The sequence below is a fragment of the Pseudochaenichthys georgianus genome, chromosome 7 (assembly GCF_902827115.2).
Source record: "Pseudochaenichthys georgianus chromosome 7, fPseGeo1.2, whole genome shotgun sequence".
NCBI classification, from domain to species: domain Eukaryota; kingdom Metazoa; phylum Chordata; class Actinopteri; order Perciformes; family Channichthyidae; genus Pseudochaenichthys; species Pseudochaenichthys georgianus.
Genome location: NC_047509.1, coordinates 20,109,461 through 20,132,432, shown reverse-complemented (window position 1 = coordinate 20,132,432; position 22,972 = coordinate 20,109,461). Strand labels below are relative to the sequence as shown.

General features: G+C 41.7%; 1 protein-coding gene across 3 annotated transcripts in view; it reads left to right on the top strand.

The window, feature by feature from the left end:
- znf385a (zinc finger protein 385A) overlaps positions 1–18,026 on the top strand; it is a 54,073-nt gene extending 36,047 nt beyond the window's left edge. For 2 of the 3 annotated variants that reach the window (XM_034086919.2, XM_034086921.2), the window contains 5 exons: positions 3,482–3,683; positions 10,298–10,654; positions 14,069–14,253; positions 14,562–14,654; positions 14,960–18,026. In XM_034086919.2, coding sequence (XP_033942810.1) covers positions 3,482–3,683; positions 10,298–10,654; positions 14,069–14,253; positions 14,562–14,654; positions 14,960–15,208 — 1,086 coding nt within the window. In that variant the 3' untranslated portion in view covers positions 15,209–18,026. The remainder of the gene's footprint in view (positions 1–3,481; positions 3,684–10,297; positions 10,655–14,068; positions 14,254–14,561; positions 14,655–14,959) is intronic. The other variant, XM_034086920.2, reaches the window with a different exon arrangement.
- The last annotated feature ends 4,946 nt before the right edge of the window (positions 18,027–22,972 follow it).

Genomic DNA, 22,972 nt, shown 5'->3' with positions numbered 1-22,972 from the left:
AGTATATCAGCAATGTCAAACTTTTGTGTCACTTGTGCTGTCTTACTAACTCGGCTGGAGAAAAACTGTCCTTTATATCGCCATGGAACGACTGCCCAACCACACTGTTCTCTTTTACATCATGTCAAGTCGGGATGAATATTTCATGGTAGAAAATAGGACACAGGGAAACACATCGAAGAATCCTGTGCTGCTTCCCCCGCCTCGTTTATCCAGTCTGTTTCTCTGTCTTGAGAAAAAAAAGATAATTATATTGCCCTTGTTGTTGACGTTTCTCAGTTTTTATGTGCCATCTGTGAGTTGATTGGTTTGTTTAGGTCAAGGAGATGCGAGGAGGCTTGCCATGTAATGTCATGATCAATGTATTTGTCTTCAAAGGATCCAGCTCTGCCTTCTAGCTTGCACCTCGTGCTCCCCTCATTTCACGCACCATTTTGTCATCATTCATGCATCCCCATTTGATCTTTTTCTCTGTTCCTCATTCTTTCTCTGCATGTCTCTCTCGCAGCAACCCCCACCCCCCTTTATATATGTCTCCCTCTCTAATGCTGCATTATTTACAGTGTGGAAATGCCTAAAATTGCCTGCCACTACTTATTATAAGATGCATTTGTCAAGGGCATAGATTAATGTCTGGCTCTGACAGCCGCAATGCATCTTGGGAAAGTCGGAAAGAGGAGACCTAGAGGGAAAGGAATGGACAACATTTATCGAGGTGGGTTTTTGCCCGGCTGCCCTTGCTTCGTGTCGTGGTGCGAGGTGTTAAACGGTGGTTTATGCACAATAACCTTGGTGGCGTGCTGCATTAGTGACATCATAGACTCTGCCGCGCTGCATTGACCAACGTCACAGCTGCTGCAGCAACACTATCGGCTGATGTACGTCCCTTTTCGTACTCTCACTATACTCGGTTTCCTGTGTATTGTCCCAGTCTATCTGTTATTCACTCTTCACTTTTATCTTCCTCTTCTTTTTTCTTCCTCTTTTGTCTCATCTGGAGCTGCAGCTGGAGCTAGTCTGTGAAATCACTGCTTTCCCCTCAGATTGGTAGTCATGCTGGAAGACACTTGTTCAGTTTGAGCCCTTTACATAATGAAACAGAGGTTGATGCGTATTTCAACTTTTCCTCTCTCTAAGATTTGTCTCTCTTATATTATTCCCCTCTTCTTTCTCAGCTCGTTACATCACCGTCCTTGTCTTTTCCTTGTCTTTTTTTAAATTCCTGGCTACACACTTTTACCTCCTTCACATTTTCTTCATTCCCTTTCACTTCTTTCCATCCAGGACCTCACACTGATACTCAGCTGCTTGACAATTGATCCCCTTGACTTGGTTGGACAGGTTAAGAGAGCCTCTGTGGCAGGTTTTCCAGAAACCATCTTGCACCCGTCTATCTCCACTTGTTTCTTTTTTCTATCTGAGAAATCACTTCTCTTTTAGCAGCCCTCCCGACACACCCTCTTCTTCCACCCACAGCCCCCTCCACCTTGATCTGCAGGCTTTGCTTAAGCAGCTACTTAAGACAGGGTCAGTTACAGAGGGTCTGCTATATCTAGAGCCCAGATTTACAAGAAACATGTTATCTTCTAAATCACTTCAGTCCTCGCCCCAGGTTTACCGTGCCAGATCACGTCCTGGATGCCATCACAAACACACACATACAAAAAGCACACATGACTGGGCTCAGGGACGTTACTCATCACCGACTGCCCTCTGCCAGTCTATCCCTACGTCTGAGCCTGTGGTCAGTGTGATGTCTAAAATTGTCCAAGCCTTTCAGCACCTGTTACCCGCCAGGCGATTTGAAAAACATGACTCTCCCTGGCAACTAACTGTAATCCAGCAAATTAATAATCATCTTCAACATTGGTCCCTCGATAGAAAAAATATTTGGCTAGGACAGACTGGCATGACACTTCTGCTTAGACAACATACTTCAGACAGCAGGGAACTATCTGATATAAAGTGTCCCTATTAGCAAGAGCCTATTTGTGCTTCGAACAGGCCGACACTTGAGCCATGATTTCATTTCCATCTTTATTTCGAACAGATTAAAAAAATAACAGAATAACGTATTGTTAAAATACAGTATTTATCCACATTCATGATACAAAAAAAGTCTTCATATTAATAATAAAAAATCATATGTGTTCGAAAGGGAGTAGGAGGAAGCAAATGCTTATTAATTCCCACCCCTTACTTGATCAACGATAAAGGGGAGATAAAGAATGGGCGAACAGATGGAAACTATGGTTACATGAATACTCCTTGTGTGTGTTTCTGTGTTTTTTTTCAACAGTCAACGGTGAAGCTTAACTAACTGGCGACAGATTAGTATAGCAACCCTGAATCTCATCCGCCATGTTGCTCCAGACTCACATACCTCTGTGCAGACACACAAACATACACAGAGTACATCCAGACTCCCCTGTTGTCTCTCTCATGATGAATGACTTGCCTCTGTTGTTTACTCTGTGAACAAACACATTAGCTAGTAGCTAGCCTTTCATCAGGAGATTAGCCGCACTAGCTTCTGTAATATATCTCTGCCCATTGTTTTCTCTGCTGGAATGCAGAAAGACCACCAGTCCATGGAAACCTCCAGACTCAGGGTCCGGATCCACATTTTATCTTTCTATGAGATATTTCAGACCGGGTCTTTGCATGCAGAGTCTGTATGTATAGGTCTGGGATTGTATTTGAGCCTGACCCTGTTAGGCAGCAGCTGAAGGCCATATTTATGTTTCAGGAGCACATGTCTGCCTGAGGCTCTCAGTGATAATGTCTACTTCTATCAAATCAAATCAAATCAGGTTTTATTTATATAGCACATTTTAAAACGATTTTTGGTCGAGCCAAATACAAATGTACATGCAAATAATAAATAACACATTACTACAATCGCAAACAGAAGACAATAAATTACAACAGCAAATATAAAAATCAAACACAGGGAAATGTCATGAGTCGTGCTCCGCTCTGACTAGAATATTAACATGTGTGTATTGTCAGGGAGTGACTTATTGGCCCTCCAGGCAGATAGTGTGGCATCCCACTGACCCACACTTGACCTTCCCTTTGCATGTCTGTCAGCATGGTTGTAGTAATGAAAGCTGGAGCCAAGTTTGTATGTAGAGAATTAGACTGCAGAGGATGTATGTCAAGACTTTGAGCTTCATGATAATGTATTGTTAATTAGCAAACTGGACAATAGGATGACAAAGGCACAAGAGGGGCAGAGAGGTCAATGTCTCAAATGTCTCTGCATCATTGCACCTTTTTGTTCCAAAGCTTGTTATATATTTATCCACTGTAAATCTTCCTGCTTTTTATGGCTCCAGTCCCAAGAGTACATTGAATAATAATGACCGTGTGTGTGCTGGTGTCACAGTGACTCTAATCCAGCCTGCAATATGTATTCACCTATTGGCATTGTTGTTCACTCACACCATAACATGTATATGTCCATGTTCCCCTATAGAGCCAGGCAGAAGCCCATTACAAAGGAAACCGGCATGCCAGGAGAATCAAAGGCATCGAGACCTCTAAAAGTCGCCCTCAGGAGGGGGACAAGCCTCACACTGTGCCCCCCACCTCCTCCCCTTCTCCACCCAGCGCCCTTGGCCCCGCCACGGACAACGAGCCCAGCAAAGCGGGTGAGACAGCAGAAAATATAAAACATGGTATGATTTATAAAAACAGTAGGAATAGAAACCTTTCAGAATCTGTGTGGGATGTTTAAAGGCTTATCGTTTTACTGAAAATTGAAGTGGAAAATATGCAAGAATAACAAAGGCATCTAATCACAGTGGGTTTACAGTTTGTTGTTCTGAGCATCTCGGCTCTCTGTGTGGTCCGACAGGGTTGCAGCAGAGCTTATGGCCAACGGTTACAGTCACACAAAACTATTTGCACTTTAAAAGGGCTCACATATTCACTCGCATTCTTTCATCAAACCAGACCTTTAGGTGCCAGGACTTTTTATGCTTGATTATCTGCTTCATGTCGACATAACTATTTGTAACAACAGATTAAGTGTATTTGAATTGAAAATAAGATAAGATGGACCTTTTTATTTTTCCCTGTGGGGAAATTCAGGAGAAAGAAATGCGTTCCTTCTGTAACCTTGGACACATTGAAGTACATTTAAAAAATAACTTTAAAGCGTTGGGTCACTATGGATAAACTACAGTTTGATAGTCGTGGTGTATTTGATGAGAACAGTTTATGATCAGATACCCGAAGGGGAGTTTATACGAACTGTTTTATCTAAAAACAAGTTTGAGAAGCCTAAAACAAAACGCTGTCACAAACCTAACAAAATATAAATGTATTCTGACTAATTTAGTTGAATATAATCAGTTGTATATGCTGGTAAAAGAAGCAACATACTTACAACTGTTAGTGTTAGCTACTTGGCCAAATATTATATATAGTATAGTAAATGTATACTGTCATCAGTGATACTATTGCATTATTCATACAGGTCATAGGCCTTTTTGGCTAAGGGTTTCAACGTTAAATGATCTAATCTGTTGGACAGCTGAGTAGCACAGAGACCAACCATACCAGATGTCAGGTGTCCCGTTTTCTGAATGACAGGTTGATCAAAGTAAAAGCATGATTACTGTACCACAGTCTATTCTCATATTAGTCCAGTCCAACCACAGCAATGCTTTGTCTGCTGAGCTATGTTAAACTGGTTTAGTGTCCTTCTATTTAGGCGGTGAGCAGGTGAGTTGGTCTTGAACATGGTGGTTCAAGAATCCCCCCTGTGTGTGTGTGTGTGTGTGTGTGTGTGTGTGTGTGTGTGTGTGTGTGTGTGTGTGTGTGTGTGTGTGTGTGTGTGTGTGTGTGTGTGTGTGTGTGTGTGTGTGTGTGTGTGTGTGTGTGTGTGTGTGTGTGTGTGTGTGTGTGTGTGTGTGTGTACACTTCTTAGTGAGTGATTGAAGTGCAATACCATTTGCCACCGAGTCAAAGTAGACCATGTTGCCTGAGCCCAGGGTGGTGGTAATGAGTGCAAAGACTTATTGAGAAAAATAAAGATGACGCATCTAATCCAGCATCTAAAAGCACAAAGACAGCAGATGATCTGAATTTAATGAAGAGTAATTCACTATTTTTCACGATTAATGTATTGGTAAGTAAGGACGTAGGGAAGTGCTCGAGGTGTTGCAAGCTCTTTCTTTAGCAGTATCTCTTTAGCGCTGTCTCTGTTGTCTCAGTGTTACTCTCTCTCTCCCTGTCTTGCTCATCTTCCTATTTCGAGCTATAATTCAGACGGAGAGTGCTGTGTGCCTTTGCCCTTGTCTTTTTTTCCACACAGATTTAGTTTCCATTCCCTCAGTGTCACCACTCTGTCCTTGGATCAAACACTAGGCATTCAATAGACCGGCCATGTTTTGGTGACATTTACAGAGGTCTCTGTAGCCGACTGTTTACCAGACATTTGCACTAGTATTCACAGGAGGGAATAGAGCAAACACATTAAATGAAAAGAGGAAACACAGGTCCAGTAAAGGCCAAAATGCAACATCCTACCAGAGCAAAGACCTTAGCATGCACCTGAGACTTTTTCTATGCACAAAAATAACACACAATTTATAGTATTTGATCTCAGAGTAGTAGGAGGGCCAGTCCTTTTCACTCTATTTCCCTCAAGGGGGGGATCTGAGACCAGCTCCAGGCCTGTCGCCATTAGTAAGACTTCCCGTGGCGAACTCCAAAAGAGTGAGGAGCCAAAACAAGCCTGCCATGACCGACATCCGAAAGTAGCTACATGTGAAAGAATGCCTTTTTCCATCCAAGCCTCTTTCTCGTGACCCTAGAACTCTGTCACTTCATGGTCTTTCGCATGCACGGTCGCTTGTGAGTTTGTGAATGTGTGTGTTTATGCATGTGCTCAGTGTGATCCTGTCCCTCGGCTTCATGGTAGGGGGACAGAACTCAGGCAGCTGTGTGTGTCTTCAACTGGGCAAGCGGGAGAAGGGACACTGTTTTAGCCTGAGAACATCAACATTGGTCACTCTGGGGCATTTACTCTGAAACGGACAAAGACAAATACAATGCATGCACACATACACAAACAATATTGTCAGGCCAGTGCAAGCACACGGATGGAAGAAAGAGGAGAATATGTCCCTCAGTGCAAATCTCCTAAAACACCGAGCAGTTGTTGTTGTGGATTTTTTTGTGACTGATCTCTTTGCAAAGGATTTTCTGAAATATTTCCTTTGAGACATTCAAATATGATGCAGTGTAGTAGTTTGGTCTGATAACCTTACACTGCATCACTTCTCATTACCATATCAAATGCATCCAGCGGTGATGACAGTATATCAGGACTTATTGTGACCTTGCTGATGGCTGAAACAGTGAAAGGTCAGTCATGTCAGTGCTGATGTTTCTTTAACCTCATGGCTATCAAAACAGGTCTCAAGTTTTATAGCACTCATATAGTTTGCTGTCATAGTTGCCCCTACAGAGGAGGCCCGTGGCTTTGGGGGATTTGGTCTGCTGAGCCGAGGGGTTTGGCTGAATGACGGAGAGACAGCTGTTTAGTTGTAGAGAAACTCTGCTCTTCCCTCCCCCTTTCCCTCCCTCGCCATCCCTCTGCTGTCTGACACTCCTACTTTAATGAAGGGCCATGTTAAAACCACCCTGACATTATAGCACTCTTTAGTCCACACACACACTCACAGGCGCACACACACACAAGTTCAATTAAACAGATGACTTTCATGTGAAGGCTAGGGTTGCATGGCTATGAGGTTACTTTAGTATTAAGTTACACAGAGCTGATGTGCTTTTCACGCTCCATCTATATTTGTTGTTAGTCTTGGAGTTTTCAGGGAATTCAGCAGTTTTAGTTTTCTTCTAAAGTAAGCTATTTGACTAAATCAACCTGAATAGTCAACATAAGCTGTGTGTGTGTGTGTGTGTGTGTGTGTGTGTGTGTGTGTGTGTGTGTGTGTGTGTGTGTGTGTGTGTGTGTGTGTGTGTGTGTGTGTGTGTGTGTGTGTGCTCTGGAAAAAGGCACCAAACTGCATTATAAATGAGGATCGGCTCACGTTGGGGCAGCATTAGGTTACTTACATCTTAAATCATTAAGAATAGGCTCTGGTGGCAGACGTCATAACGTCATACTGCTTAAGTAGCCCTGAATCCTGATAGCTCTTTCTCTCACAAACACACACAAAAACAATTCCACACAACAAACAGACACACATAGAAACATGGACCTACAAGTTATCGTAACCACAAAGTCAATTGGCCAGTTCTGCTATAAAGTATCTCACACGAAAGCAAGTCTCTGTCATCTGTTACTGGGTTTAAATTGCACATCTTTCATTCCTCGTGTGAAATAAACAAAGCATATCCAACTCTGCACAACGTTCCCCCTGCACCCAGGATTGATAATGGCAATAACCATGTTCTTCTGCTTTCAACATTACAATTTAAATAACAACAAAAAGCACACTTGTTTCTGGTTTCGGATGCTAGGAGATCTCTTACATTCTTTGCTGCAACAAATAGCTTTTAGGCACTGTTTTATAATATATCTTACGCCCTACAATCAGATATTTACTTACATATTCAAGAAGCTATCACAAAAAGACAATGCTTAACACTTAAAGGCAGATCAAATGTTTAAACTTGTACAATATGAACTGCTCTCAGTGATTGGTGGAGAACCTGGCACCTTCTCCCTGTATGTTCATATGTTGTTGTGTTCGGGGAAGTTCCTTGGCGTCAACATATAAACACGTAGTAAACCAATGCCAGATCGTAAGCACTCATCAAAGAGGATACTACAAAGATGCGTGGCACAGCGATGAAGAAATGTAAATAAAGTGAAGCGAAACAGCAAGCAGACAAAGCTTGTTCCAAATCGATAGGGGGTTGACTTTCACCTTCTGGCGAGCACATATCTCTATCTATGGTCATGGGGCGTGCACTTCTCGTGTTGTTGAGCCGCAGAGGAGGGGCCAACTTTGAATATTGTGTTAACAAACGGCAACTGAAAGATCCTACTCATTCTGCCTTTAAGGAATCAGGATGAACTTTGACTTGTGCTGCAAACAAAGGAAGTGGTTTTGGTCTGAATTAGTCTCTATTAAATCCCATGGCTCTATCAACATACCCTCTCCCCAGAGACTGCATACTATACATAGCTTTAATTTCCTGAGGTGGATTAAGGCAATGCAGACACACCAGGCTATAGGGAAGAGCATCTGGACTGAGTTATATCCCTCTGCTGACCTCTCCCAATGAATAATGCCTTCCTCTGTTTGGATATGAGGCCAGCTTTCAGGGAAGGTCCGTTAACTTCCTTATCAATGTTTGATTAGGCTTACAGTATATCCTCATTTTCTGGGGATTCAAATAACTCTGACAGTTGGATTCTCAGGACAAGAAAAACATAGCAATTTATCCCCGCCACTTGGAGAGAATAGCAAATCTAGAATGAGTCTTACATGCATTTCATTTTAGTCAGTAAATAAGACAAAGGGAAACACTTTGCTGCTCAGCGAGATTGTAATTTTGTGTTGCTGACATAGACACTGAATGACTGCGGCTATGGAGGCCCCGCGGGGTTAGCCTCAAGCTGAACTGGGTCTGGGGGGGGGGTTGAGTGCAAAAGGCATTCACTGTGGTATGAGGTGAAGCAGGGCCTGGATGTGATGGTTTGGTACGACAGACCTCCAGGCCATCATGGATCACGAAATCCATAATTACTATTTGGCCTACCACCTCTACTCCTCCACACTTGATTTTAACTCAAGCCACATGTTGCGGACCTCCAGATTAGGGGTTTGGCATTGCAATAAAGCCATGTGCATGAGTACGTCTCTGTGTGTGGGCAACATTTTAAAACAATACTAGAAAAAAACAAACTACTTCTCGATCATTCCGCCTTCCTGTAGGTTTAAACTCTGCAATCAACCAGCTCAGGCAGTGATGTGGCAACTTACAGTAAGCATGTTGTGAGTCAAAAACCTCTCCATAAAGCACTTACCCTTACACTGCACCTGATCTAGACCTGGTTTATGGACTCCTAAATGCCATATTGAGTCGGTGTAAGGTCTTCTCTTTTCCCTTTTTAACAACAAATAGATTCAACAAATACAGCCAGCATATTTGCAGCTGGAAACTTCCAGAATATGGAAAGAAAGATAATTTAGATCTTGGATAGCAATGGAATGGAAAGCACTCACAAATATATGTCTTATTCCGAAATGCATTGGAGTAGCCAGAGATACATTAGACAAATGACCACATTGTCACCATAGCTTAACATAATCACAACCCCTGTTGACTGCCATGTGCCAAAATGACCAATCTTATGGAAATCCTTTAAATGGAATTGAGCAGTTAAAGTCAATATTTGTTTTCTCCCAAAAAATACTCCATGTGACCCCTTTAATACCATAATCCAGGGGGCTTTCCCTTGCCTAACCTCTGCACTACATCCTGTGGAGAAGGGTCTTCTGATGGGGGGAGTTCTGGTGGGTCTTTTTTCAGCCAACACCCATTGCTTAGTGAATACCGAAGGCATTGCGTAGGGGAGTGGCTGACCAGAAACATATGTCTGGAAATATAATGTATAAACATGTTGAAACAAGACAAAGTGAACCACATGCAACAATAAGACAAGAAGAGGAGAAAGTGAGCAGAGAGCGAAAGGAGATCTCACTCAATGGAATATTCTTTGGACTTCATGGTTCGCACTGTGACAAAGCAAGTGCCATTTCCTCTTCAAACGAGCCAAAAACAACAGGTGTGTTGGAAAGAGTCAGAACATGCACAGGCTGTGGTATCTGTTTCCAATTCCTCTCCTCGGAAATATTTAATCAGATGAGACCACATCAGTGAAAGAGTGGCTTGAAAACTTCAAAAACCCTTCAAACATATTAAACACGTGGCCATGCGTTGACACATATGGGGTATACAGTACATTGTCCTCCTCTGATCCACTTCACATAACTTAAATTAAAAGGAACTCTTTCTAACCAATTATAGCCAATAAAGGAAATAAAAATCCCTTCCGTCTGCAAGCGCTTTATGTTGGTTTGTCTGATCTACGCAGCAGATTTAACTGGGAGTGGTAAGTCATGTGGTTAAGCAAGGCATATCGTTTATTTCAGGGGGAATGTGCTTCATGGCTGAGTTTAAGGACAATGAAGTCAATAATAATTATTATTTGAGTTATGTACTTTTAGACCACAAAATCTGTTCTTAGATTTTTCTTTGCACTGTATCTGACTTCAATTATATTTCTTCTTTGTTTTTCTAGATGAAACACGACCTCTGTCACAATTAACCGTGCCCCTGCTGGCCCCGGGGCCCCTTACCCCTCTTATCGACCCACCTGCCATACCCATGGACTGCTCCATGCCCTCAGTGTGCCCCCTCCTGCCCACCCTCACTCCTCCTCTGATCCCACCGTCCTCATCCTCCCCCGGCTGCGGCACTGGCAGCCCCAGCTCAGAGCAGCCTGGGTCTGGACCCCCTGTTTCAGGAGCCGTCGGCAGCACGGCCCCCTGCCCGTCCAATCCAGAGACAGAGGAGGACAAGGCCAAGAAGCTGCTGTACTGCTCACTGTGCAAGGTGGCTGTCAACTCCCTGTCACAGCTGGAGGCCCACAACAAAGGTGGGTTATTATATGAGCTCTGCTCCATTGAAATACTGCTTCTGCTCTGTCCAGCAACACGCTGGCAATCAAAGCATGGAGAATAAACTGTGGTGATCTTGGAGCTTCTGGGATTAAATATGAGTTTGTGGAGTGAACTTTCTCCCCTCTATCTTTTCAAACATGTTTGGTTATTCTCTGTTTACTCAAACCACACTGCTGCTGCTGTTGTTGGAGAAAACATGTCTTACATCCTGTGTCCTAGGAATTTTGCCAAGAAAGACAAATGTAGCAACTTCTAAATATCATGACTTTCTCTAACGGGTTAAAATAAATACTTTAAAAGTATGAAAAATGTGAAATGGTTGTAAATACAATACACTTGTAGATAATGTCAATACAATAAGACATTACTAGGCACAGAGAAAACAAAACGTGTCTATTTCTGACAGGAAATTAATTGAAAACACTGGTTTACTATTAAAGTGCTTTCACATTCTCTCGTAAATATTTATATATAAATGAATCAGTCAGTTGTAATTTAAAATAACACATATTGTCATTATTTCGCTTACTTTTGGTTCCTCAAAGTTGTAGACAGATAGACAAACACACAGTGAGATATGCCCTGACTGTAGGTTCCATCACAGCTAATGACCTGCCAGCAGGGGGTATGAGAATAACAGTGATCAGCAGATAACTGATCTGTTTGACACTGACGGGCTTGACCTATGTAATCGAGCACTGTTCTACTGAAGCTCTGTCAAGGTGCCTCGTGTGTGTGTGCGTGTGCGTGTGCGTGTGCGTGTGTGTGTGTGCGTACTTTCTCCATGCTGCACCCTGCTAACACACCCCACTTACTTCACCCACGCATTTATAAATAAAAAAAAACTCCCCCACTCAAACATTCATGATTTATCTTTGCACCACGCAGCATAACAACTGTTCCCCATAGCCTGAAGCCTTCCACTTGAGATAGCTTCAGAGGAGGATGGTTCATACGGGTAACCACTGCATGAGGAAATAAGAGAAAAATATGTTATGTGGCTGAGCTCACTACAATACCAGCTCTAACATTCTGTCAGACTGCACTGTCTTTGTCTTACCCCTGAGGTGCCCGCTGCTGCCTGCTTTAATCCTGTATGCACTACCAACTTGGCTCTCTGTGTGACCTTGTGACCCTGTGAGGACAGTTTGTATCTGCGGACCTCCACTCTTTATTATGTATACACTCTCCTACACATTAGAAAAACTACTGAGACACATCAGACAATGAAGGACTGGCCAAGTATGTAACTGTATCCATTTGCATTGAGTAATGTTTGGTGCAAAGAGCTCAGCCAGACATAAAGCAGCCAACAAATACCTCTTAAGGTTTAATAAAGTATAAATCAATAAAAGTGCAATCACTGCCACCATTATTGTTAGATTAACCTCAGGAAGGCTTTTGGAATGTATGCTTTATCGTGCGCTAATTGATTGTATATCAGTCTAACACCTTCACAACAATACATTTGTGTTACATCTGCCTCCTAGCATGTTTACAAAGTACACGCACATGTCAGTATCAAAAGAGATCACACACAAAACAGTACAGTGGATTACAGCTAATAAACAAGCCCCCGCGTCACAGCCTGTCGTCTGGCTCCAAAGTGCAACCCCTGAATGGCAAAGACTTGAAACAGCTACAAGTCTACAAGTCTATGTAGGAAACAATCTGGAAACAATCGCCTTCACTTGTTTTCAAAATCAGAACTGTGTTAGCAGCGATAAAAACTGAAAGCATATGTCATGCAGACATGAGCAGCGTGCATGGCACTGAATTAGAAAGCAGAAAAGACAAAACAAGAGAAAGAATGATGTGTGCGTAATGTTATTTCAACAGTTTACAGTCAACGTATTTCTGTGTTTTCAAATGTGCCTTGTGTGCAGGTCTACACGAAGAGTCAACCTTACAAAGACAACAACTCCACTGGGCCATCCATTGTCAGACCAAAATAGAACAAAGGCAAAAACAGACAACCCAAGAGCACATTTCTGGCCCCCGAACGAAATCCGTCATCCCGGCCCACAGACTCCATGTTCCCCAGCCCAACCATTTCTCTCTCTTCTGTAACCTTAACTGTGTTCAAAGGGATTTTAGAAAGTCAGTCAAAGTCAGAGCTGAAGACTGAGATGTTTTACTCCGTGGGTAGAGAGGCTCAGAGGTCGATGGGGGCGCATGACTAAATGTTTCAGCCATGGATAAAATAAAATGTGTGATTATTTAATGAGAGGGCATTCTGGCACACTCTTTGGTGTACTGCAGACCATTTTTAAGGGAAAGCCATGTGTCACAGCACATCTCTCTGTGTTTGAAAATGCAGCCCCCTGGGGTGGGATTTGTTCAAATTAAGAAAACAATGCACATGGAAATACTTCATTTATATGCATGAAACATGAACCCCCACAGTTTAGAATCTCTTGTAAAGAACATTTTAGCAGGTGGAAATATTTTATGACAACATCTGAGTGAATATCTTCTTTGAATTGCTGAGTAAGTTGTTATTCTGGCAGGAGTCTTGATTGGAATAATAGCAGGGTGACCATTAATAGGTCTGAGTTTACACGTAACCATACATTTCTTGCCAAGAAACACATCTGTTGTGTTTTGGATGTAATAGTTTTAAACAAACCCTTCTGTATTGACTCGAGGCCCTATTTTGATTACTCTGTAGAATTAATCAAGTGTTATATGAACTCCTTTTCCCGTTCGTATTACAAAAAGCAATGCTTTTTTATGGCTTGTTGAAATGATGCTATGCCATTACATAAATATGTTGTGAAAGAGTAAAAAGTACAGGTGTCATGCTCAGCCCTACACATTCCAACCAGACAAACCTGCTTCCTATTATAACTTGGTCTTAAATTTCCCATTTTGACATTTACAGTCTATTGAATTTGACAGAAAGGGTTCAGTAGTACAGCGCTGTCAATGATGTTGGTACATGTGGTAATATACGTTACTGCACACCGTTTGTAGTATCTTACCCACTCCACTGAACACTTATTGTAGCATTAATGTATCATTAGAGGCCTTTGAGTTCGTCTTCCAGCAGCTGTCTGACTGCAGCCCTCTCGTGGTAGAAACGCACCACAACAACTTTATACAGAGACACGCTCTGTACTGTATGTTGAGCATATGTCATTTATTATAGAAACATACATTTTCTTTTCTTTCATGCCCTGATATTTGTCACTATTTCGGCATCACTGTAATGAGTTTCAGAGAAATGCTGTCCAGACTCATTTAACTTCAGACAGGTCGAAGCGGCATGACTCGTATGTTATAAATAGTGATGCATCTCCACTGCATTATTTCATTTTATTCCATTAGCTTCAAAACATGTAATTTCATCTTGGTTGATGACATTGCTGTTGTGTGTCTGCCTGCAGGTACCAAACACAAAACTATCCTGGAGGCACGGAGCGGGCTGGGCCCCATCAAGGCGTATCCTCGTCTGGGCCCCAAGCCCATTGGAGAGCAGGCGGGGGGGCCGGTGGACCCCAACACTCAGGAACGAACCTTCCACTGTGAGATCTGCAATGTGCGGGTCAACTCTGAACTGCAACTCAAACAGGTAGGAGGGAGAAAGTGTGCATGTATTTATGAATTATTTGGATTTGTTATTTATGTTTAAAGTACATTACATACAATATAACTTGAGATGACTTAATGCCAAGTGTTTTGTGATAACCAACATTATTTAACAATGGAAGAAATACCCTTTTTCTTTTGAGCACATTGTAAAGTCTTCATTATCAAAAAGAGGTAAAGAGTCAAAGATATGTGGTGTTTTGTCATTTGTTGACCCTTTTTAATGTCAAATGTTTCCCTTTGTTTTTCACAATTGATAATAAGTTGTGTTCCTGTGTTCCCTCCTTGCAGCACATATCAAGTCGAAGGCACCGGGACGGCATGGCAGGCAAGCCTAATCCCCTCCTCAGCCGACATAAGAAGCACAGGATAGCTGATCTGACGGTAACTAACGGAATTCTGACCTCTCCTGTGACACAGATCAGATAGAGAACGATAATGGATAACATGAGGTCCACAGTGCCTTGTAGTGGTTAGAGCGTGTGTTTTTTTTCTTTCTAAAAGCCTGCCAGTTTTACTGTTTTATGACCTCCTCATTTTAATGAAACATCTGTATTACTACAAATTAAAATAGTCTGGAGAGGGAGGTCTATATCTGTTTCCCCTCCATGTGTTAAACTTCTGGAACTAATTGTATCTCTCTCTCTCTCTTGTCTTGTGTCTCGCTGTGATCCCCCGTCTGTTTGCAGTCTTCTTTGACCTTCTCCAAAGATCTCTCCAAAGCTTTGGGTGCAGGGCTTTTGCCCAGCCCCTTGGCTGTTGCTGCAGCAATGGCCGCTGCAGCGTCCTCGAACCAGTTGGCTCTCCGTGCAGCAGCTCCGGGGCACCACCACCACCATCACCTATTGCAAGGCCCGCCTCTCAGCCACGCCATCCTGAGACCCGCGCCCGGGCCCATGCGCACCACCCACGGGCCGATACTGTTCTCCCCCTACTGACTAATCACCCCCTGACTTGGGCCAGTCAGGAACAGCCACTCCAAAAGCACACTGTGAAGATACAAACATGATCAACAAACAGCAATTGATAAGGGGAAAAAATCCAACCATTTAAATATTGAACTTAGACAAATGCAAGGGAAAGGAGCGGTGGAATGAGTTAAATTGTGTTTCTTCCCTTTACCAGAAACTTTCCCTCCATTTCAAAGACTTCTGAGTGATCCGTGGATGGACTGAGCTGAGGAGAACATTTTCATTATGCATTGAACTCCCTTGAACATCTCGCACCACCCCTGGTTCCTCTCCCTTGCACTGTGGCCCTGTCATGGCCGCCTCAATAGCTACAGAACAAACTCATGCAGACCTTTCAAGAAACATTAAACCACATGTAGTGTTACAAAATTATTCTGGGCCCGGTTGGTTTTCTCCTGTCATCACGACTCAACGTGTTCTTCTCATCCTATGCACCTCAAAACCAAGACAATAATGTTATGTCAGTAGGGTAGCTGCTTCAATCGGTCTTCGCTGTTTGCGGCACATGTAGCTGTGGTGACCTTCACAGCACTAACCATGACCCCTTCTGCGCCAGAGGCCAACAACTTTGTGACATTAGGTCTTTGCTAGATACAACATCACTTGTCTGACAGGCAGGTGGTAGTTTGATGGTGGGAGGGGGTTAAAAGAGCAGAAAAGTGACTGTGGGGTATTGCACACCCCCGTGAGAGGAGGGCTGGCACGGGTCGGAGGATGGATTGACCTCCGGCAGCATGCAGACGCACACAGGCCCAAACAAATCTTTGTTTTAAAATAGACTGCACCAACAAAAAACGCTACAGGGCACATGTGTCAACATCTATATCAGTCAGAGAAGGGCCTCACTTAAGGGGAAAAAGGATGTGAGAACCAGCAGAAGATGCATTGGTACATACTGTACTGCAGTATTTGATACATGATCTATATTTGTAGCTTTAATCGGTGGCAAGAATCTGTTCTTGTACTTACAGTCATGAGAGAGGTATGAGAGAGCATAGTTCATATATTTATTTGGTGAGACGTCAGTTCATATTAAGCTATAAAAAGGAAAGTTATTGACCTCCTCACTTCACCGTGGTCATTATTCGCAGGCTGATTCACTGTGTAGGTGGGGAGGTATGACTAGGTGTGACCCTCTGTACTGATGTATTGATGACGTTTTTGCATGCGGCCTCGTTATGAGATCCTGCAAGGTCAGGCTTCTGCATCATTGGGTTGAATTCTTCCATGAGCTGCTGTATCCTCCTCCTCTTTCTCACCTCCCCCATCTCCAAAGGTTCACATGAGTCTAGCAGGGGGCACATCACAGTGGCAACCATAATGCTCAAAGCGAACAAATTAAAGAGAGGAAGTTGAGTGGAGTGACAACCAAGCCAGAAGCCCAGCGAGGCTTCGGAGGCCTGCGAGCCGAGACGTCCGGCTGGAAGCATCTACGATTCTTTCCGTCTTACAAGTGAAAGCCATGAAATGCACCATGATTTGTTTTATTTTACAAAGACTGGTGAGCACTTTGTTTTGTTTGCTTCGGATTGTTGGTTTTCATTTATATCACACATACAAAAGAGCAAAATAGGAATCCCAATAACAATATTTTTGTAGGTAGCAAATGTTAAAAACTGCAGGGTGGAATGATAGGATGGTGGATTATATAAGAGTCGACCCAGACAGAGTGTAAGCAGACCACCTGACTCTGCAGTTGACAGACAGAAGCTAGCTAAGCAGCGGCAGTAAACCTTTTTTGCTCGACATCACCCTTTTCTGAACGAGATGTACACTGTGCCCTTTCATTGAGAAGCAATGAGCTCTAATGTCTTACCTTTGTCTGAATATTGCAATGAGCCATTTTTTATCAGAGTAACTTGTTATCATTGTGACATGTTTTCTGGAGTCATGTATAAACTGGGAGTACACCAGCTGACAGCCTTTTCTGTTCTTCCATGAGGAGTACAGGCCCTCGAAAGGGAGATGGGGGGTGTAGCTGGGCTTACGGACCGACCCTTCATATTAAAGGGCCTTTTTACTTTGGTAATCTCTGCTTGGGGAACAGGGTACAACACCGGGTATCAAGGGATTAAAGCTAGAATTGTTCAACATGCTTACTTTCAGTTGAATCTGAGTTGCATTTTTTTCTGTGTGTGTGAGAAATGTGTTTAAGTGAAAATCCTGAGGATCATTATAAATGCCATGACTTAAAGAAGAAGCTGACTTGATAGCTTCCACCGTTGTGCTCTTTTTTTTGCTGAACAAAACTTTTTTTGCCGAGTTCATTTTGTGAGTAAGATACTATTCCAGGATCTGTGCTCTCTTTCCTGTTGGTGTGTGTACCATATGTATTTTAGTGTGTGTTGGGACCTACTCTATCCCCACCTCTCTACAATCTGAGACAAAGGCAACCTGGAGCTATAATGTGGCCTAATACAATAATGGAGACAAAAACCTGCATGTTTTGTTTTGAAAATATTGATCAGTCATCCTGGATTCTCGAATCTTGATCAATAAGCCAAATCAACACAGTGCAGTCTTGTCCCTGGTAGGTCCGTCAAGTAGCAGCACCGCGGATATGTTCATTCTGTGGTTATTCCCACTATTTCATCCTCATTATTCACATTATGGGAAATAAATGTTAGATTCCTACTTTCTGGGAAGGTATTTCATGTTAGCTGTGTTTAGGCTACTAGCCTTAGCCTTATTCTGCCCTCAGCCTCTCTCATATCAGAGAGACAGAGAGAGATGGAGAGGCTTTGGTGTAATTTTGTCTTGCCAATAAAGTTATTTTTGAATTTCATTGTCAGAGGGGACAAAGAGTTTGTATGGCGAACTGTAGCAATACCTGACTCATTCTGGCTACTCTTGTTTATTGCAATAAGAAGATTTAACAATAAATGTGTATGTGAGTAAAACATTATAAATGTAATTTAAATGAAAAACAAACGTTATGGTAAATACTATTGGTATCAAGAGAAACCATGGTGGGAAAAAAGTAAATGTCAATAAATCATTTAATGAAACAAATGTCTTCAGAGTTTTTCTAAATCAATCATAGTGTAGTCCAATACTTTCTATCAAATGTCATAGCTCATACATACACATTAAAAACCATCTTGTGCAGCATATTTAATGTCCAGACAGGATCACTCAGTGAATCACAGTTCATATGTATGTCACTAATATATAATAATATAAGCATACAGCAAAACAAGTAACTATTGGGTTGTTTTCGATGATAAAGCTGTTTATATCAACAACTGTTCGATAAGAAGTCAGATTATAAAATAAGTGGAGATATTTTGCAGGATGACAGAAAATCAGAGACCTACTCTTAGATTTCGTTTTTGAATTTATTATAAAATGAATACTGAGTATGTTTGGTCCATGCATATGTGATATTTTCTATGTTTGAATGAACAATTGAGCTTGTATTCCATTTGAGTATGTCATGTGCAACATGATTTTATAAGTGGTCCAACAAAAATATGAGCTTGAACACAGTCAAACGTTTTAAAAGAGTCCTTCTCATCTCAGCCACAATCAGTCATTGCAGAATCTACTTTGCGGGCGTCCGATGCAGAGGCAGTGCAGAGAGTGACTGGTGCTGCATTGTGCTGCCAGATGAAGAGCAGCATTGTGCTCCCTAGAGAGCGTAGCTGATTCCCCGTAATAGAGGGCCCTTATGTCGTTCCCCTGGGAGCTTTTCCGAGCATTCCCAAACAGTGACAGCTTGCCAGCAATTCTCTCCCTCTTGTGACATTACACAACTCAGCCACCAGATGGTAGTATTATCTTGACTAGGAAGAAGGCCCCCTTGAAACAATGCATTATAGCTTAAAAGAGAATAAGCACATTCTGCAAGTATTAGAAGTCCAATGTATTTACTCATCACGAGTGTGTATCCCTGCAGTGCTTTGAGTGTTATTTTAGACCAATGTTCAAGGTCATTCTGTAGGCCTACTGATGTGCATAAGCATCTTTTGTTATCTGTATATCTGCCAATGTAGGCTCTGTGTGCGTATATGATAACGATATATGGCCAAATGTTAAGGAAAAGGCCATGAACAGATTGGAAAGACGGTTGCTATGCAACAATCTTCAAAAGACATTGTAAAACTAAATGACCCGTTGAGCCTGCAGTACCTTAAATAAAAGAAGAAAATGAAAAAAAAATGAAATGTCACTATGACATACATGGTGTGTCAGTCAAGTATGTCAGAAATATCTGAAAAACCGACAACATTTTAAAAAGGTAATGTGGAAAAGATCCGAAAAAACATTACAAAATAGCCGATGTTGATAAACGTAAAAAAGTGAGGTAATAGTATGTCAAAAAAGTCATGGTATGGTATGTAGACAGTATTTGTGTCCCTGGGCAAGACACTTCACCCCAAAATTGCTCCTGTGGGGATTGCCCACAGTATTGAGTATGTAAGTCGCTTTGGATAAAAGCGTCTAACAAGTGACATGTAATGTAATGTAATGTAATGTATTTGAAAACTACATATGTATGCATAGGTATGTCAAAAACATCAGAAAAAACGACACAGTATAGTAGATTGAAAATATGTAAATAAAATGACTAAAATTGTACAGCCTCAGATCTTCATATATATGTACAGGATGTATATACATTCTTTGAATTTTGAGAACATGTTGTAAAATAACCATTTTATTAGTGTGGGAAGAGAAATGCATTGTATTCAGACTTTTCTTATAGACATAAATACCTTTATTTTATCATTTAGTCTTATTTTCATAAAAATAGATGTTAGAAAGTCCATTGACATAACTAACTATCCAACTACGGTTAAATACATTTTATAATTTCCTTTTGTCCATCAATCTTGCAATGTATAAATAATTATTGCCAATGTTAAATGATACATACACCATGGTGCAAACATATTGATGCCATTACTCTAATTCTATCAGAAGATGAAAAGATGACAGAAAGAGCATACTGGGTTCACCTTTCCAACACTGCGGTTTTCTCCCCTTTTCTATACATGCTATTATGCCTCGAAAGCTTAATGGCATGGGTCTAGTTTTGCACTAGACAGCGGCTCTTCTCTTGAGAGCTCCATGCATTGAGATGTGGCAATAACACCGTGAAATGATCAGAGAGGTATCTTCAAATGGACTCTGGAGTGGCAGAGATGTGTGCCTGCACTTTTCTCTAAATAGAAGTCTGCACCTGAGAGGAGAGGGCATGTTCTCTGGTCTCCCCTTTTTATGTTCCCCACTGCCATCTTCTCTCTTTACAGAGTTTTGCATCATATTTTGTTCGCAAAAGTAGTCTCTTATTCGTTGTATTGATGTGAAAGCAATCCTTTTTGTTCTGCTGGGTATAATATAATAAGCTTACAGTTGTTGCTGACTTGGTCTGGACAAATTCAATGGGAGAAAACAAGACAAGACACACACAAAGAATGAAAATACATTTTATAATTGCTGTGCACACATTTAAATTCTGATTTAGATACATATTGTTTTTCAGGATGGAACAACTCAGGAAATACATTATCTGGGATGTTTGCATTATAATAACAAGAAAACTGTAGAAACAAAAAAACAAAGGACCCATTCACATTGTTGATTCACTAAATACATCCGATCACATTCAAATATGAAAAGAATAAAAAGCTTTTTGGGATCGGGCAAACATTTTTTACAGGCATTCATTTTTATGAAGTATTTAATGAGAAATTGATGTCAAAAATGGATGTCACCAAGTGAAAGTGTGCACACTCTCTCCTGCATTCCAACTACATCAGTGAACAAGTCATGTGATACACATGCAAATAGTCTAAACAGACACATGATGCCACAATATCATCAGCATGAAAACAGATCTCTGTCAGTGTCACAGCTAAAGAGTGCTCTCCTGTCTGTCCCCACAAACATGAATTGACAGGTTCAGGTACACCATGGTGAGGAGGGGGGGTAGCCAGTGAGAGACACAGCGAAGTTAATATCCATCATCTAATTTCCTTAGCCAGTCACAAAACTGTGTTGAGACCAACTGCAGCGCTTGGTCTTTTCAGTTCAGCTCGTTGGATGTCATTGTCAATGTTTGTGCAGCTACTTTGGGCCGCTTCTTATTACATCTCAGACGTGACCTCCTCCCTCTATATTGTCCAACTGAATCTCGACTGCTGAAATCAGTTTCACAACTCTTTTTTGTGTTTTCGAAACTATGAAAAGCGACATCCGGTTGTGACACACATGTCACAATGCTCCCTTGATGGAGAATAATATAAAATTGAAGGATCAGTCCTGCCACTAGCATCTTGTCCTCTTCAGGGAAATTAAGTCAATCGATGCAATAACCCAACTCCCACTCAGGGGTCACACAAAATAGACACACCCTCAGCCGATCTCTGAAAACAAGGATACCATGTCATACCACATTCATTTAGTTGCATAGAAGTAAACCGTGAGCCTGTTATGCTTGTCATTAAGGGCTCTAAAGTGACAGGTACCCAATATGCACTCACAAGGCTTCTTAGACGGCTGCCCAGGCACTAGCAGGACAGTGAAATTGTGTTGGCATGGCAGCAGCCCGAGACAAAAGCTACAATTGTGAGAGAACAGTCTGCAGTCCTTCATTCAGGAGTAGGCGGTCAAGGCAAATTGCCCTTCTGCACTGAGGCAGCACAGGCCATGGCTGGATTGAATCGAATTAACTATTCTCAAGCAGTGAATAGGGAACATTCAATAAAATGTTTGGAGGCGGAAAATGCAGCCATTTTTGTCCTTGAGCTGGGACCTGACTTTAGAAAATAAATTGAAAGTATGTTTACTTAATATCAGATGCTCAAACATCTGACAGTACAGGTGATAGAAAACACTTCACTGAACATAACAGCCGGAGTTTAGAAAGGTGAGAGACATTTGTCACGATCTGTCTGTGTTTTGTGTTGTCTTGTCTTTTTCTGTCTTTGGTTTCCTGTTTTATTTTGAAGAGTGTTCACCCCATGTCTTGCCTGTTGCTTTCTGTCTGTGTTCCCTCCTGTCTGATTACCCGATTGTGTTCACCTTGTGCCCCTGTGTTTTCTCCTCCCTCCTCACCTGTGTCTTGTTTGTGTGATTACTCTTGTGTGTATTTAAGTTCTGGTTTTTCCTGTCTGTCATTGTTAGTTCCTTGTGTGTCTTTGACTGTGTCACGGCGGGGTAGTGTTCTGTTTTTGACGCTTTGGCCTTGGAATAAAGGTATTTTTCGTTGAAATCTGCATTTGGGTCCTGCCTGCTTCACTCAACCCTGACAACATTAGAATGAGGGCAAAATAATGTCAGTGGAAAACTAGCAATGTATCCTGCAACGCACCTGCATAAAGATAAGAAGACTGCACGCTAATGAACATGGATGTGAACAATTGTGTTTTTATACATTTTATGAATGTTAAATGTTTTATATAACTTGTTTCCTTATCTAAGGTTATCATATTCTGTAGAGATTGTAAAGCCCCTGAGGCAAATACGCGATGTGTGATATTGGGCAATACATATAAAATAATGTAACTTGTTTGCTTACAATAAAACTCAACAAGGTGTCTTAAGATAAATGAATAACTACTCAATGACATTGACAATCGCTGTGCTTTACACTTTCTCAATTTGAAATGTCACAATCTGGCGCAATGAATGTAATTTGGAAAGAGTGCAAGCAACAAAAGTAATACTATAAACTGAGGTTCAACAGAAAACACATTATTGTTGATGGATCACTATCAGCAGTGA